This window comes from Uranotaenia lowii, chromosome 2 (assembly GCF_029784155.1).
Source record: "Uranotaenia lowii strain MFRU-FL chromosome 2, ASM2978415v1, whole genome shotgun sequence".
Classification (NCBI taxonomy): Eukaryota; Metazoa; Arthropoda; class Insecta; order Diptera; family Culicidae; genus Uranotaenia; species Uranotaenia lowii.
This window is the reverse complement of record NC_073692.1, coordinates 117,022,847-117,041,767: the sequence shown is the minus strand read 5'-3', so window position 1 is coordinate 117,041,767 and position 18,921 is coordinate 117,022,847. Positions and strand designations below refer to the sequence as shown.

At 33.1% G+C, this 18,921-nt stretch overlaps 1 protein-coding gene across 1 annotated transcript in view; it reads left to right on the top strand.

Moving 5' to 3' along the window:
• The first annotated feature begins 3,275 nt into the window (after nucleotides 1-3,275).
• The window catches only part of LOC129746796 (phospholipase A1 member A-like), a 31,900-nt gene continuing 16,254 nt past the window's right edge, over nucleotides 3,276-18,921 (top strand). Inside the window, exons 1-2 of the mRNA XM_055740676.1 lie at nucleotides 3,276-3,538; nucleotides 3,815-3,926. Coding sequence (XP_055596651.1) covers nucleotides 3,493-3,538; nucleotides 3,815-3,926 — 158 coding nt within the window. The 5' untranslated portion in view covers nucleotides 3,276-3,492. The remainder of the gene's footprint in view (nucleotides 3,539-3,814; nucleotides 3,927-18,921) is intronic.

Sequence of the window (18,921 nt, the reverse complement as noted above, 5' to 3'; positions counted from 1 at the left end):
TTTAATTCCTGATTATTTCATTATTTTATGACTCTATTATTAAGATTCTGATATTTTGGGTTTCAATCTGAATTCATTTTTAATTCGACTTATGAAGCTCAAAAAAAAAATAGTTTCGTTTAATGATTCGGATTCTGAGTTTTTCAATTTTTTTATATATTTTATAAAGCTTCGTTACGTTTGAATTTTGGATATGAGTTTAGTTTAAGAACTTCGAATCTGAATATGAAACAAAAACTCAGGATAGTTTCTAGTTTTCTTTTATTATTTACTTATTATTGAAAATATGCATAGGTATATTAGATTCGAAAATCATGATTTAAATTTTAAATAAAATGAAAACCCAAATTTGAACCATGATTTTGAAAGAGCTTTTTTCTGATTTCTATTGATGTTTCGATTTGAAAATTAAGAATCCTAAACTGGATTTAGATTTTAAACTTGAAAGCAGTAATACAAGGGGTCAATCTCATTTAAAATTGAGTATTCTGGTCTGAATTTCAATCAACAAGTGAAGGTACCAGTTGGAGGCTAAAACCTTCTTTAAATTAACAAGTGAAAAAATTTGGAAAATCTATGACAGGAATCTGAACTTGAGATTAGTTTTCGAGGTTTCGGCTTCAGTTTTTAATCAATATTTTTACTTTTGGGTCACCTTTTTCAACCATCCAAATTTGATTAGAATTTTTGCTTTTCTGGACTCTCATGAGGGGGGGGGGGTGTTTTACAACCAAGGATTTGGTGATTTTAGAATTTCTAATGAGAAGCCTGTTTTTTTTTTAATTCAAATTCAACCTGGAATCAATGTTTCATAGTTTCATTCATTCATTTCCCAGTATTTTTTTTCCAGAATGGACCATTTCCCAGAATATTTTTCCCCAGAGTGGACCGTTTCCCAGATCTTTTTTTCTCCAGAATGGATCATTTCCTAGAACGCCTCAAGACCTAGATTTTAAGCTAACCCGATCAGGAGGGAAAAACAAAATTATATCAAAATGAGATATTTTGATACTTATTTTTTTTCTTTCTAAATGAGTTATAATTCAGTACTCGTAGGATGTTAAAATATCTCGAATTATATCAAAAAATCTATACGATCATAGCTTAATTATATCAGTTTTTGATATGCTCCTATCAAGATTATATCTCGTTCTGATAGCATAGTTTGATATTGGTCTGAACAAATTATATCAAAATTATAACTTATCAAGATATGAGTGCTTCGAGAAAATTTTCTAGTGGAAGGTCAATAAACCACATTATTTGATAAAACCATGCCCCAGTTTTGGTTTTCCAAAAATTTGATTCAATTTTATGAATCTGTTGAGCGAAACTCATAAACGTACGGTTTGGGCCGTTGACTTCGATGTCCGTGTTTCAGAAAAAGTTGTACGTATATCAAAATAAGATATAATCATTTTATTTTAGGACAATCCGAAAAAAATCTTGATCATTGCATATGAGCTCAACCCCATTCAAGTTTGTCAATCAGAATTAGATATAATTCAGATTGGAGAAACTTAAAAAAAAAAATTTGGAGTACTTAATTATAACTGAATCAGATGTAAATATCTTGGTAAGATACGTTCGAGTTATTATTTTGATATGCTCTCCTGATCGGGAAACTAAGCTAAAATAAGCAGTTTGATAAAGTACTAGCTGACCCGATGTGCCTTGCTACACCTTTCAATAACATTTGAAATTTTATAAAAATTATTCAGATTTCACTTGTTTTGTGGGAAATGAGAGCTGCAGCTGGAGTTTTGAATTGCAATACAAAGATGAGTTACACAAATTTCCTGAAATTTGATCTCTTTGACTTGCCTCTTTCTTCCCGACTCCGCCCTGAGAAGGGAGGGTCTCAAATTATTCGTACGCAAACAACTTATGTAATGTGGTCCCTTTTGCTTGATGTGATCTCGATCATGAAACTGGTAAAAACTGTCGTCTCCATACCCCCTGCTAAAAGAAGTTTGTGTTCTTTAAAAATCATAACCATTTTTTTGTACCCAAAAATCCTTTCATATAATTTTTTAACATTGAATGAATAATTTTAAAGCTTTATAGCAAAATTTCCTTTTCCCCTCTCCACACTTTGAGGCATAAGAGTCTACAACAATGGTATAAACATATCTCGTATCCAAATACCTTTCCATGCCATACATAGTTCTATTTGTTGGCTTAGTTAGTATACATTGAAAACGTATGCTAGCAAAATTGTATTGGGCCCAACTGCCTCTTTCTATGTTCCTTCTCACTGGAAGGAGGGTGGTGTGTCAAAAAATCGTAGAACCAAAGAATGCTGATTTAAAAATTTAATGCATCAATCAGGATAAAAGACTAAGTTTGTTGATATGTATCAAAGAATAAATTATTTTAAGACGCTTTATGAGGGTCCTGTTACAGTAGAAGGTTGGAAGAACCATTTGGGTTGGTATGACTGTTTTCTTATACTGAATTAACGGTTCAAATTTAAAGATAGAAGAAAATATTTTCATGTGAACCTAATTGTATAATCTCTGATGACGCGATGGTCCATTTAAATACCGATTCTTTTTGTTCTGTTAAGATGAGTTGAGCTAAACCATTTTTGAACACTATTCTTCTCAAATAAAAATTTATACAAAATGTTTGGAAGCAAAACATTTCAAATGACTGAAATTTCTTCGATGTTTGACTAACCGAGATTCACAGTTTTGCATTACAGTCTGTGACTTAGACCGGACGGGTAACGATATGCATTTCCACATTCCTGCTCGACGCGCGGTGGAAAAATCTCTCACACCTGCCTGATGTGTTGAAGACTCTACATAAGAAAGGCCGCATAAAAGCATGAAAATGCCATCTAAAGCGGTTTGATACCCCAGTAATGTGTTGAATGGGCTGCTACAAACCATAGGGCAAACGGTTTGTTTTTGTTTTCTTCAATTGCTATTCTTCGATTCACAGAAACATACACACGATATGGTATGGTAACATTGGCAAATAAATCGGTCGGGAAAATGGTGAGCCCGCATCGAATCGAGCAGGTGAGCATATTAGCAGAAGAAAAATCGTCGTCGTTTCTATCGAAATGCAATTGCACGAAGAAGCGGTGTGGTTCGGTTTTGGTCGAAGAATCGGAAGAAAGAGGTTACAGGAATAGTGGAAGGTGGGTGGAAAAACCTCTGCTGGGTGAAATGGGGGCCTCTGGCTGCCGGTTGAAGCTCTTTCTGCCTTCTGCCTGGCTGCCTAGCGGATCAGATGATGGGCGCCCGTTTTCAAATGGGCTCAGTTCTGCCCGCGCTTTCGTAACGATGAGATCGAACTTTCCTCGAGCCTTGAGTGGAAAGTGTTGCTGGCACTGCTTCGAGGAAATTTTCCCTCTGTAAGGGATCCTATCTGCGAGGGGCAATTCTCAATCAATCGTGGGTCAGAGTTGATTCGATTAACTGGTTAATAGTTCGTTTAACCGATCAGTGGCAGTTAGGAGGCGACTGAACGACGATCATAATGAGATTATTGGTGCGAACGTTTGTGATTCTTTTTTTTCTCTCAGGTAATTCTATGGGATAATTTGTGTTTTAAAGCGGGTCTATTAGAAACAAGTATAAATTTGTAAATGCAAATTAGCTCACTGGTGTGAAATGGAAAGTGTTTTTCTCCTCCATGCTAAATAGAGGAAGTGTGTCGGAAACCAGAATAGATAATTAGCTAAAATGTCGGTGTTCTTATATCCAATACAAAGTGTTTGTATACGTTTAGCAAAATGCCTGTTAACGGCTTGGTTAAAGTGTTGTTAAATGGTGCGTTTCTTTCATCAAATGTATTCCAGAGACGTGGTGCCTGTTCAATGGAGGCGTGTTTGATCTGAACTTTTTCAAATGCATGTGGAAGAAGAACTACGATTGTCCCCATGATGATATACGGTTCTTTCTATACACTCCGTAAGTATGCTTTCACATGGTATTTTTCTTAATTTAACGTTAGCGAACAATAATAACATAATCAAAAACGTTTAAGAAAAAAGTAAATTGTTTCCCAAAGCCATATTTCTGCTTATATACGTCACAATAATTCGAAAAAATAATTTTTAAAAGTCTGAAAAAGTCCTAAATAAATAAATAAATAAATAAATAAATAAGTATAAAAAAATAAATAATCGAAACTTCAAATCAAAGTCGTTTTTCGGTTTGTCTGTTGTTGATTACTCAAAATGATGTTCCTTTTTCTGAGTAATAAAATTATTTGAACATCAATATAAAGCACTTTAGTTTTTCAATCAGGAAGAATTATTTCAGGAAAGCCAGAAAAAACAGAATAATAATCAAAATAAGGTTGTTATATGAAAACAAAAAATTAAACTCCGAACAGAAAAATCAGTGCACAAAAATAAATTCATTAAAAAACAAAAAAAAAACAATAATATAAGAGTTTTCATACTTAGTGTAAATAAACAATATTTACTTGAATCCATATATTAAATTAGAAATTAAACTGGATGTACAACAAACATTCAAAAATGTCATTCAGAATCGTAAATCAACATCAGTTTAAAAAAGAGGAATTTCCAAACATGACAGAAAATGACCATGTTAAAATAAAAAAACAGTCATCAGACCTCAAATTCACAGTCTATATATGGGAGAGTGAGGATACTTGATCCCTGGGGATACTTGATTCCTTCTCTATATCTCGAAACCAGAATGTCTTACAAATTTCAAATGTTCTAGAAAAATGTACCAAACATAACACAACAACAATGCTCTTATCTTAACAAATTAAAAAAAAAGTTTTCGACTTATTGAGCTTTGTTCGAAAAATTTTATAAAATGTGATTTGGAGATCTTTTTTTCCCACTTTAAAATGTTTCTCACGTGAAAAATTATTATAAAAGAAATAAATTCCAATATGTCAATTGTTAAAGTATAATAAGAACTTCATAATGCCATATTTTCAAAGCAATAGTAAACCTTAAATTTTTTTGAGAAGAAGTTTTCCAAAACGTATGTTATGGGTATAATTGATCCCTAGAGTCTAACAAGATGTATGTATTTTTCATCTGAATGGATCGTGATCATTGGTTATCATGTAATTACTGATATATTATCAATAAATAATGTTTATCGAGTAATTATCTGTTCAAAAGGGCTAAAAATACTGTATTAATCTTAAAACTAGAAAATTGCGCCCTAAAGTATGCAATGAATCTAGGGTAGAAGACAAACTTTTATAATTATTTTTGTTTGATATTACAAAATGTGAAATGTGAACTAATATGGCAAGAAATAGTCAACGGACCTTTTATCTTCGGATTTTATTAGATTTTCGCCTAGGGTCAGGGCACCCTGAATAAGGGATCAAGTCTACTTTAGTAAAGGATCAAGTCTCCTGTAATTTAAAAATTATCACAAATTTTTTAGTCTCACGAAAATATATCTAGCTCATCTACGAGTTCATATATCGTTCTGAATTTTGGAGCATATAAACTTGGAATTACACGCTGTCAGAAAATGCAAAAGATGGCGAGTTGCTAAATTTTCCCAAAAAGATATGATCAAAATAAGAAAAGGGGATCAAGTATTCCCATCCTCCCCTACAGTCATAACTTTCAAATAATAATGTATCATTTTAACTAAGTTTTTTCACTTTATTTTCGAACGAAAGGTTAACTAAAAAACTCCATGGTGGTGTCAAAATAGATGTTTTTTTACTAGCTAATAGATCTGTTTCATAATTGGAAGCTTATGTTGCCAAAGCATAAGGTTAAGTTGATATTTGAATGAGCAACTAAGCAATTAGAAAAGTAATAAAAATTCAGAGTTTGGTTGTATACATTGGAGAACTTACTAATTTACAATTAACAATCAAAGGTTCTTTCGGATTCCGTAACAATTTTATAAATCGGGAGCAGTAGGTTATTAGCCTAAGATCCCTATTCCGCAATGTGGCTGCCATTTTGGACTTAGGCACCACGGGGAAGTTGAGATAGGAGTTGTCAATAAGAAGTGATATGACTGTTACGGTGCTTATGGGCGGTCATCACATGGAGGTGTAGGTATCGAACAACCCCTTGGTGTACAGCATTGCGGAAGACAGATAGACGTATAAAACGATCAAAACAAAAGAAGATTATTAGAAATTAAAACGTGTAATCTTTACAACTCGGCGTGGCTTAAACTAAATCGTTGCATAAGATACAGTTTAAAGTTTAAAGGTAGTGAGAAAGGATATAGCAATCGCGAGAAATATTAAGGCTAATAGCGGAATAATTTAATTACGCAAAGCTATCATCGTAAGCATACATTTTTTATAGTTAGTCAACATTTGATACTTACATAACCTAAAACACATTACAGCACCACTGAACTAGTACTGTAGTTCTTCCAATCCACATTTTTGCGATTAACTTAAACTAGTAAAAGTAAGTAATTACCATACCTAACATGAAGGCAAAATCTAAAAGTCTGTTCTTTAGGTTTGATTCACAGACTGCGTCGTGAACAAAGATTTGTAGCCACTTTCATATTCATAGGGGAATCACACTGAAATGTGAGTATTGATATCCTAGCTCATTGAAGAAAACCTTATCATGTTTAATAAATTTTAGCTTTAAAGCTGTTATACATCAGTCTACAAGGACGGCGTATTTATTCCCCTGAACAATGACCACTGTGGGCCCAAGTGTTGCACATTATCCACCATTTGCCAGTCAGATAGATATTAAAATATTTATAAATTAAGATCGGAATGTGCTTGGAATGTGTTTACTGAAGGCAGACAAAATATTTCCAACATGATTATAACAAAGTAGCATAAAGATTTAAGACTTAAAATTTAAATTCAATTTTCATGGAGATACAAATAAACCAAAGAGTTAAAGACAAAAATTCAAAACCTTAATTCAGATTTATTTCAGTTCCACAATTCTGTGTTTGAAGTTCAAATCATAATATTGAAATATGATTTAAGAAACAAATAAGAAATGAAATTCATATACATTGTTAAGAAATTAGTAGCTTACTTTTACTCTGATGATATCTTTTGATTCAATTTTCTGTGTGAAATAAATCAACTATCAATCTATTATTTATATCACAAAATTTGAATATGTGTGGCCTGAGATACAGTACATCTACGAAGTTCAAACTTTTTGGACTTTTACCATTCAAACTTAAATATCTAAAGCTTTGTTTTTTTTAACTTTGTAGATATAAAATTTGCATGTCTGAAGTTTTCGTTCTATGTTGTATGGGATCAAAAGCTACAATAAATATTTGCAATTTGCGCTAAATATGCGATGTCTATAGAACTTTGCACGAATATTTCCAAAGAAAAATCATATTTTATGGTAAACAAAAAGTAAATTTATTTCAATCGAAAACCCAAGACAATATCTGATATTCTGATTTCAAAATACAAATGGATCATTTATTCAACTTTTGTCAGACGTGGATGGAAAAGATATTGTTCTCAAGAATCGTCAAAAATTCAATAGAAATCGCATTTTCAGGTTTAGACCTGATTTATTGTTAGTGTAGTTTCTGAGATAATGAAGTTTGAATGGTATAAGTCCTTAAAAGTTCAATTTTCGTAGAATTACTATACTTCACTAAAACAAATTTTAGAAAGCTCAAATCTAGTAAAATAAAGCTCAGTTCTTTTAGAAATGGGACAGTTACGAATACGTGTATCTCAAAAACCATTCGTTTGATCGAAATATTTTCTATGGAAGAAATGAAGGTAATCTTATGATAATTCATAAAAAAATTAGAAAAAAAATATTTACCGTTTTTTTTAAAGAAAAATATCTACCTTATTCAGCGCACATTTGATTCAATCATTAAATTGTTCAGTTTTTTTCAACTGTATTCTAGGTGGCTGCATCCTCCTACTTCAATTTTTACTACATTTTGGCCCAATACTTCTCTTTTAAAAGCAACTAAGGGTAATTTAGTGGATAAAGCTGATTCAAAATTAGCAAAACTTGATTACTTTTGAGCTACTTAAAAGCGTTTTTAGTGGATTTTTGCTGGCAAAATCTGACAATAACGAAATAAAACCAACATGAGATTTATATTAAAGTATAATTGATTAGTATAGATCGTTGGTTGCGAAGTGTACATACAAGATTAATCTTTTAAGGCTTTTAAAAATAGCAAAAATCAATGTTTTTGGTTTTAAAATTGATGTTTTTTTCATAGGAGCAGAATCTTAGCAAATCATTATATTTTATACAAAACTACTAGCAAATATATACTTTAATATGCTAGGGACCTTACCGCTAGCAGATTCAAACTCTGGAATTTGTTTGATATAGGGTTTTTTACAAGTTTTGTCGACCTTCAGAAATCACCTGTCTCATTGCCTCGTTACCAGCTTTGCAGATTACGAGCTCTGAAACTTGCAAAATTTTGTAGATATAGGAAAAGTTTGAATGACTCATAATTAGGCAAACTGTTCGCTTATCAGAGAAAAAAATGTTGGACATTTCACCGATTTACACTTAGTTTTTCATTTATTCAAAATTTAAAATTCTGGTATGAGACTTGTCTTCCCTGATGACCCTTAACCATATTTGCGGATTAAGTGCTTTACTACAATGCTTGATGTGAACTTTGTGGACATTTTTGACAGTGTTTGCATACTATTCCACCACTCACACACACTAATTCTTTGATAACCAACGATTTTGACAGCTATCAATTTTGAAGGTAACTGTGCAAGATATTTTTTTCTTTTTCTCTTGCATCGTAAATATCTCAAAAACGCATGAAATAAAATTTCGAAAAAATAGATTGATTAGTAATTTTCACAGGCAACAAAATGCTGTCAAATTTTTAAATGTCTGATGACTAGTAATTGAGCTAGTAGCAAAAGAGTGTGTCCCATTTCTTAAAGAACTTAGCTTTAATAGTGTGATAGATGATATACCTTACGCAGAAAATTTTATCAAAAAATATCATCTGAGTAAAAAGTTATGGAAATTTAAAGTTGAAGTGAAAATGTGCGTACTTCCAATTTCTATACAATTATGAACGGTAATTTATAAAATTGAGCACCAAAACATCAACCGGAGCAAATACAGGAATTGCAAAATTTATAACTCATTCCAAATGTTTATTTCAATTTTATATCTTCAAAATACAAAAAATCAGATTAGAATCAAAATAAGTATAGGACACTAAGCAAAGATTTCGAGTTCTCAAATCTCAGAAAAACCGTGAAACTGAAGAAACAATACAAGACTCAAAAATTTCAATCAATTGACTTTCTTTTGCAAAATCTGAAAGAAGATAAGATAAAAAACAAACAAATATTCATGATTCAAGAATCATTTAATGAAGCTGACTATTCAAATATGGTTGGAGAATGGTCCATTATTAAATAATATGTTGAATTCAGGATATTATTCAGTAGAAGATTATTTTGAAATTGGAGTAGTACTTATCTCAGAATTCATAGTTTGAAACTCAGTTTTATTTCGAATTTCACATCTGAGACTGAAATTGTAATAAGATTCAATAGCAAACTCAGAATTGTCGATTATTTTGCATTTTTCAAACTCAAACTTTTGCATATAAAGTAAGCATTCGAGATTGCCTGGTTTTAAATTATTTATCCCCAGCAAAGCTCGAAAAAACCTTAATTTTCAAATGTCTTTCAATGTTTTCCTTTATGTTGAAACTCAGCATTTTGGTTCAGATCCTCCTGTGAAAATTCGAATCGGATCGCCCCAATATGCTGCTTGCAGACTGCTGCCGATTGCAACAGCACCAAACCATTGTTTGGATAACCTATCTATATTTTACGTTTTAATTCCGATTTAATACAATTCAAGGTAGAAAGGTAGCAAAGATGAGTTCGATATGGCACATCAACATAGCAGTATCATTTCAATAATATATCCAAGGGTTAGATGATCGGTAGTGTAAAGTGTTTGGATATTGAATCTCGAAGCTGTGAAAACACTGGAGGCGTCTCAAAACCAAGGCTAAACAGAAGCAGGTTTAGGGAAAGAATCAAGCACCTCCATCATCTCACATAAAACATTTCCGAGTTGAGGATGTTATGTTGCGTCTGTGAGAAGTAGTGAATATATAATTTGAACAGCAACCGAAAGTAAACAATATGGTTTAATTCAACAAAATATTTTACAACCGACTGAACCATTTCGTCTGCGAGTGTTCAACACTACTTAAATCTTTTTCTTTCGCCCTTCGATCATCGACTTATGTAAATGCAATCAATTTCAATAAACACTCTACCGATTTTTGAAGCAGTAACGCGAAGGCAACTCAAAATTGTAAAAACGTCAACCTTTGACTCAAAACTGATACATCCAGAAGATAAATTATACCGGGCCAGGCGAAACTTTCGATAAGCAATCAATACTGACACCATAACGCACAAAAAGTCCGTTAGAAATGAATTAATAAAGTTGCAATTAATGCACCAGAAATGGAAATTCTTCCGTCCAGCGAGGCAGTTTTGCATCGGCAAATGGGGAAAAATGTAATTGAAACAAATAGCTCCTGTGCATGGGACTATGAAGTGTGCTCACTTAGTTCGGCTTTTTTTCTCCCTTTAATGCGGCGCACCGACAAGACAACGACGACAACCCAACAACAACAGGTGTAATGCTCTGATTTGAACAAGAAATTTCACCCACTTGCTTTCGAATGTAACCATTACTCAATCATAAACAGTCTGATTACTATGCTAATCACCCGGGAGTGTTTTGATTTGGATCTTTCTCAAATGAGCTTACCTTTCATTTTGTCAAATTTTCACTAATTACGCTAATGGGAATGGCTTAGAGGCAATGAACTATAAATAATTTGTTTTATGTACTTTGAAATCATTTAAAAATACATTATAATTATTATATGCTTTTGACACTTACTGTGTTAAAAGCTCATCTCAAACAAATAATCGTGGTAAATTAATTGAACATGAGATCATGAGGTATTTAAAGTCTTTCGGTATATTGTGCTTCCTGAGGAAATGCAATGCTCCAACGAAGCAAAGATGTTCAAAATGACGTCAAAGTCATGTTGTGGTTTATTGATAGAATCTTTTCTATGGCTCATCTGAATTTTCGGAAAACCGTTGAAATGGAGTTTAATTGAGAAACTGACGCAACAAACAGATAATTGTTGAAGCTACATAATGAGTTTTAAAATTATTCCCAGAATGAAAATGCAAAACTAGGTCAGCAGCTGTTATGCTCCGAGAAATTAAAGGTGTGTTCGGAGGCTATCCGGTTGAAACATTTTTTTCAGTGAGAACCATCTGTATCCAGTCGGCATGGAACCGAATGATGAATATGACGGAAACATGTCATGCTGATTTTTTCTATCGTAGATTGCTAAACAGACGAAATTGCCAATTGCCGATTGATTAATGTTTTTATACGATTTTAATTACTTTAAAGTATAACACATTTTTATCAATTTACTGACATAATGTAGTCTAAAAACTTTAAATATAATAAACTTATAAATATATATTTTCAAATAAAAAGAGGGTAGTTAAGAAACTTCCCTCAGGAAATTTGATTCCAGTCAGCCTTCTCCATACACTTCATCAAGGACACGCATGTCAGCACCACCTACTGACGAAAGTTTCTACTAAACTCACTGATAGTACCAATAGAAATCCGACGAAATAGCACAATCGTTGATAAAGCATGGATCATACAAAATCTGGACGCACCGTTTATTATACCATTGCGCTCCTAGTTGTTGAATATGGAATGTTTTGACAGTACTTTGTTTGGAAATGTTTCCTTTATCAGTGCTGAAAATTTCATAACGATTCGTTTTGTTCCAATAAAGTTACACGTAATGGAAGCCGCGAGGCAAAAATTAATTTTGGACACCCACTTCAAAAACCCGACGTGGTCTGGTTCAAAAATCGTGAAATCTGATTCTGAGCGGCTTCTTGGCCAAAAATTTTACAAAGCCACTGTTCGGGGTGATGTCCCCGCCAAGTTCAAATTCGTTTTTGCCGATAAGTTGGCAAAAAAGTGTTTGTTCTGGCAAGGTATTTGCAGCTGCGGACGAAAAACACCGGTACAAGGAGAAGAGCCTTAAAAAACGTTTTTTTTTTCGTACATCAGATCTCACAAAGGACCAGTAAAGTTTTCGCCAGATTTGACAAGTTGCATCTACAGCAAAGAGGTACTACTGTGGTATCGGGCCAACGCACTGGCTTAAAACTCGAAAAACGTGATCATGGGCTTTTTGATGCCTTAGATATCTGCTGCTGGTATATATGTAATACCACGGACACAAATTGACTAGTTTCATGGCCGTTTCCTTAGAAAACTTATCGAATTTTTCCACATTTATTTTCTGGCCAGAAGCAAAAACTTGCAGAATAACACAGCATCGTTGGATGACTTCCAAATCTATACATTAAATATTAAAAGTTAATACAGAAAAAAACAAATCGTACTCTATAATTACCAGTGATTTCTGCAGACTTTTCAGATTCTTGAAAAAAAAACCCTTGCTGTATTCCCAAGCAACCAAAAGTTCCATAAAACAGGTACAAAAACGCTTACTCAGCCCCATCATTGATATGAAGTACGTTCTATGCAGCTCAAAATTTAAGTTCTTATTGATACTTTCAAGTTCCAAAACAAGTCTTAATGATCTTCTATTCAGCTTCCAACGGCTTCTTAATTCAGCTTCCACAAAATCGCAAAATGAGCAAAATAATTTCTCTCTATCTCAACTGAACCGTTGGCTTCGGTTCATATCACCTTCTCTTGATTATTTACTGTGTTCTGTACCGGTGCCGCCATGATGCCACGCGCCGGATTTCAAACTCGACAAGTTGCTTAATTGCTTCTTTCCTACATTTCTTACATACACCTCATCAGAATGGTCACTAAAGTACAAGATTACTTATTGAAAAAAAACTTGCCCGACTTGGGGATCGAAGCCCGACCTTCGTGGTGAGAATCGAACACGCTACCACGAGACCACGCCTATATGTTGTTCTAACTGAAACTAAAACTCGAAGAGGTGATTTGATTTTGAAAGCACATCAATGCACTTTTTGTGAGTTATCAAATCCGGTTTGAGCACTTTGTGCCCTTTATGTGACTTACCAAATCCCATATTGAGCAGTTTTGTGCCCTTTATGTGACGTAAGTCCCATATAACGTAGGTATAGATCACTTTCGCAGCTTTCAAGTTCGTTAATGAGCACATATAGTTCACTAATGGGAATTGGGCAAAACAAGTCACATACAACGTACATTTTAATCACTTTTGCAACTTTCAAGTTCATTAATGAGTACATAAAGTTAACTAAAGAGAATTGGGCAGTTGATTCTCTTTGTCAGCCAATATGTAACTTTCAATGCCTTCATTCAAGTAAATATGTGACTTTTGGTTACTTGGGTTGCCATCAGTTCTTTCAGATAAATGATTTACTAACTATAATGGAACTATCGCTTCTAGACAGGGCTAACTCTTTAATCTTAACAAATTAAGAACTGTCGTCTTCACTTGTCAAGGGTAGGAATAGAAAAAAAAAGAAGATTTCATACTTCCTTTTGCTAAAAAGCAAGAGTTTGCATGGCTGGCTTAACAAAAACTTCAAAACTACCATCTTTCAGATGAGTGATTTTAGTAGTAAAACCTGATACATTCAAATGAAATTATATGTTCATTAAAGCTCAAGAATGTGCCTTTCAAATGCATATAATTTTGTTTTCATAAGTTTGCAACTTTTAGAGATATGGATCAATGAAAATATGCACTGAAGTTGTGCACTTTTACAATTGTTACAACTCTCTCATATAAAGTAAGACTCGAAAGTCGCTTTGAAAAAAGTTAAACGAAAAATTTGTTTTTTGAGGTTAGTTTTTAGAAAAATGTCTATAAATTTGTTGTTTTGAGAGATAGAGCTTCAAAGTTTTTTACAAAGTTTTTTAAAATTGTATTGTCTACAAGTTTTTTGAACACATCATTTTGATTGGATGCCAAATAAAAAAAATAAAAAAATATCTCACTTTTAGGTGAATCGATCAGAAAAATAATAATGGCAATATATGCACAATTAAAAATAATGAAACATTGTAGAACATTAAGCTATTTTGACATCTAAGGCATCAAAAAGCCCATGATCACGTTTTTCGAGTTTTAAACCACTGTGCAACGGGTGGATTTTGTCGAAAAGGACATCAACCCACCCAACAGCCCTCAATTCCGCCCTATCGAAAAATTTTGGGCAATTGTCAAGCAGAAGATGAAGAAGAATGGTAGGACGACTCGGGATGCAACAGAGATGGTGGAACAAAATGGCCGCTGAGATCAGTGAATAGGGTGTCCAAACTATGATGAGTGGCTCTCGACGAAAAGTTCGAAATTTCATCAAAACAACTTCGAAATATTTTTTTTTATTTTTACTTTGAAGTGCAACAAAAACCCTACATTTTGATTACAAAACATTTTTATTTCGTTAACATAGCTCCGAATAGACCCTTTTTAATGCGTCCAGATTTTGCGTGATGCATGCTTTATTTATACATGATAGTTAGATCAGTGGTTAGATTAAAACACCACATGATGGATTGCTTGAAGGGTAGCCTCGTTTTTCGAAGAGTGAGGTATATTGGTTCTACGTATTACCAGGATTGCCGAAAAAATTCTGTGTTTTTGCGAAAAAAAATTCTGACTTTCTGTTCTTTTACCCAGAAATTCTGTGGTGGTTTTCTGTGATGAAAATAGCATAAATTTCTCCAAAAAGTCATGAAGGAATGAGTCTTTTTTACATTTTACTTCGAAAAATCAAATATCATTACCAATCAAATTAAATCTAAAATGTATGTTGACATAAAATTTATCATTTTGGAAAAACCGTTCAAAACTTAGAAAATCAGTGAAATCTGTGAAAATTTACATAATTCTATGTTCTGTGACACAGATTCTGTTAAGAAAATTTGCTCGAAACTCTGTGAAATTAAAGTTTTTTCTGTGATTTCGGCATCCTTACATATTACTTTATTTGAAGATACGTAAATTTAGAATCATCGTAAGGTTGCCAGATATTTTTGCGCGTATCTGGACCCGGCAAATCCAATTTTTTTATCTTCAAACTTGGCAAAATCAAGCCATTTAATTTCAAAACTTTTAACTCAAAATCTGGGCAAATTTGTTCAAAACTAAGGAATAAAAAATTCAGCAAAATTTTTCGAGAAAAATAATTGATTTGTTTTGTTCATTGGAGCACATACATACTTTAGAAGAATTTAAATTGTATTTTAGGCTCGCAAAAACGGCTAATTATTATCCTGAAAATATTAATTAACTAAAATCGTTTTCAGACGCAAAAATTAAAAATTAACAAATTAAAGTTTTTTGTTTGATTTAACAAATTAAAAGAATAAAACCGGACCAAATTCAGGCTTTTTTCAACGAAATTCAGCTAACAGGGTATATTTAATATTCGGGTAATGCCGGGTTGAATCAGGCAATCGGTTAGAACAGGGGTGAGCAACCTTTTAAACCAACGGGCCAATTTATATTTGAAATCTTGTCGGCGGGCCACACTTAAAATAACATTTTTTTTTAATTAGTAGGGCTTCACGTCATTTTTTATAACTGAAAATTTTTGGCGAAAATCAATCTGAAACAGCAATGATAAAACGAAAACACGCGCTCAAAAGAAGAAATTTAATACGACTTTTTAAATACCCGAGATTGAAAAGGTACCGTTTTGTCATTTTAAAATTCTTTCAATTTTTTTATAGTACTTCTTGGCGAACATTCGTTCTTACAACATTCTTGTTCAAACCGATGATACTACTCGCCATCATTTCCATTTAAAAATCTTCTGGAGCTTATCACAGTGATAACTAAGAGTGTGATAAATATATTTTCAAAGAAATCACAGTCTTCTTAGCGTTGAAAGTTGAACCGCTATTTGACTTTCTGTGATTTTTTTTCCAGGATTAAAACTTGTCCTCAAACCTAGATATTTTTTCCTACAAACGTTAAAAAACCCTTTTTTAAATTGAAGTTCTGTATTGGATCATTGCATTCAGATGTTGAGCATGGTTTGCGAAATCAAAGAGAAATGTTCAATTTCACATATTTTTAAGCGGGCTTGTGATATAGCTCAGTTGGCAAGTCTTTTGTCTCCTGAGCAGATGTCCGCGAGTTCGAGCCCAAGAGAAAACATCTAACACATTTGTACCGGATAAGTTTTTCAATAACTGTAACGTTGATAAAGTCGCGAATGCCATAATGACAGTAAAACGACTATAACCGAAATAAAAAAAGAAAACATATTTTTAAGCAACTATCTTCAAAACTACATTCTTGATTTTAGAATTTTTATCCACATTTTTATCATTTTTAATCTTATTTAGATATCATTTCGATAGGATTTCTTAAGCTATATTTTGACTGTGGTAATGTGGATAGCGAATTATAAGTGAAATAACTCAATTTACCGATATTTGTGATAAAGTTTCAAATTTCAAATTTCAAATTTCTGAAAAAAGATCGATCAGATAATCGTAAAAGATATTTTGGGTGGAATTACAGAATTTCATATATCTATTGTTTTTTTTTCAAGTACTAATTACTTTTGTGGGTTGATTCATGTTTGTAAACAATTCCAAAATTGTTTACTCAGGCTTTATTATTTAAATTTCGTAATTTTCGTCAATAATAAGAAAAAAAAAAATTTATCACAAGTTTTTGGTTGAATTTTTAATTTGCCAGTATTTGAATGCAAACAGAACATGCCTGTTTTCCGAATTGGATAAAATAATTATAAAAAAATTATCTGCTGAGCATATTTTTTATCATTCAACTTTATTTTTGCTTGAAATGAAAATAATAACTTCACTTAACCGGCTTCGAAATTCTTTTGATCATGTTCCGATGTTCTTCCGACTCACTTTGATTGATTTTGCTCTCAAAGTGGTAGGAGTTAAATAATAAGGAAAAAAACGTATGCTGAATAAAAAAGACACTCAAATATTACGTTATGTCAACAAACAATATTGCATTTAAGTCTTGAACAGAACATAATAAACGCTTAAAATGCCAGAATGCATTTTCCTAACAATCCATTGTAGAAAAAAAAATTTAAAAAAGACATAAATTTTTTAAAAAAGCTTCGCGGGCCGCACAAATGGGTCTCGCGGGCCACATGCGGCCCGCGGGCCGCGGGTTGCTCACCCCTGGGTTAGAAGAAATCTGCTTTTTCGTTCTGTACTCGAATAGATCAGCAGTATTCAAAATCGAGATCGAATAAATTTTCAGTGCATTTTTTCATAACTCATTTTGCTTAATTTAATCACTTTGCAGTCTTGAGTAAAGTTCTAGCTAGGGATTTATTAAAAAGTCAGTTCTTTGAAATATGTTTTGCTTCGCATGAAAAACATATGAATTATGAAAATATTCTACGTGTATTGTCGTATGTAACGGGAAATAAAACATATTGGTTAATTCAATCTATTTTGAAAAAAAACCTGGATTTGAAAATGCAAGAAAAAACGCAAAATTTTCACATCCGAAGAAGGTTAAAAGGCTAAAATTTAACCTAAACCTAGTATAAGGTCCCATGCCAAATTTTGGCCAGATCGTACCACGGGAAGGGGTCGCTCAACAAGCCTGAAGTTTGTATGGGATTTTGAGACATTTTTTTTGGTGTTCCGTTCGAAGTTGTCGAACATTTTGACGCCTCATTAATAGTTATGGATACCATCCGTAAAAATGTTATCCCATTTTCGAAGCGTAGTAGCTTTTTTATCTTAACTCTTACCGAGATACGGTCTTGGATCGAAATATTTGTCATAATTTGAACTTTAAGAAAAAACTTTATTTAAAAAAAAGGTTCAAAGGGACCAAGATTGTTGATGAAAAACTTGTTTTTCATGTTCCTCCCAAACAAAATGACTCAAAATTCCATACCAACTTCAGGCTCGTTGAGCGACCCCTTCCCGTGGTCCGATCTGGCCCAAACTTGGCATGGGACCTTGTACTTGGCCTAGAATCAATTTTAGCCTACAGCGCATAACTTTTTCAAAATTCGGATCACGATAAATTATGGGAGATTTAAATAAATCATGGTAATTCAAAAATGCTTCTTGATGTCGCGGGAATGAATGAATAAAGTTTAAGATTTAAAAAACTATATTTAAAAAATTACTATTTTTCAACTATATATTTGTGGAAACTTCTTTTGAAATCACGTGAAATTTATGAACTTGCGCATAAAAAATTGAAGCAATGCAATGGATGATTGAAAGTTTGATCAAGTTTCGTTGACCAAAAACATCTTAGAAATTCGTACCTGTGCTCCAATAAACGTACTTTCATTTCAAACCACTTTTCAGTTGAAAGTGTCTAATAACGGCTTATCAGACGATTCAGGTCAATGTCTCTTCGGCCTACAGCAGAGGTGTAGTTCTTGCAATTCGAATAGCCCATAAAGATGTGTCCAACAAATCTAATAAAAAAGTCCACCGCGCACTTGCATATAATCAAGTTTTTCTTTCGATCCCATCAAAACAACTACTGGTTCCTTCGGAAACAAGATTTTCCCGGCACCCGGCAGCTCTATGGTACCGCAAAACCAGAAATAAGCCAACCAAAACCGTTAGCCGATGCTCCCGGTCAACTCTTACTTTTGTCCAGCGATCTCCTACGTTGCAAATCCAGCCACGTTACACACAATCCTAATTTTATGTCAGCGAAATGGAAAACGCTTCGACCCTTTTATCACTTGAAGGGTACATTATGTTAATGCTGCATAATATACCCTTTGATCAGTGCCAATTTTCGAACGTCCTCCGGTAACGGCGGTAATTTTAATTAACTTTCTATGGAAATGATTATCGACTTACCGCACTAGTAACGCGCAGAAGATGCTCCTAGTGGATTTATCAAACGAATCACGCACAGA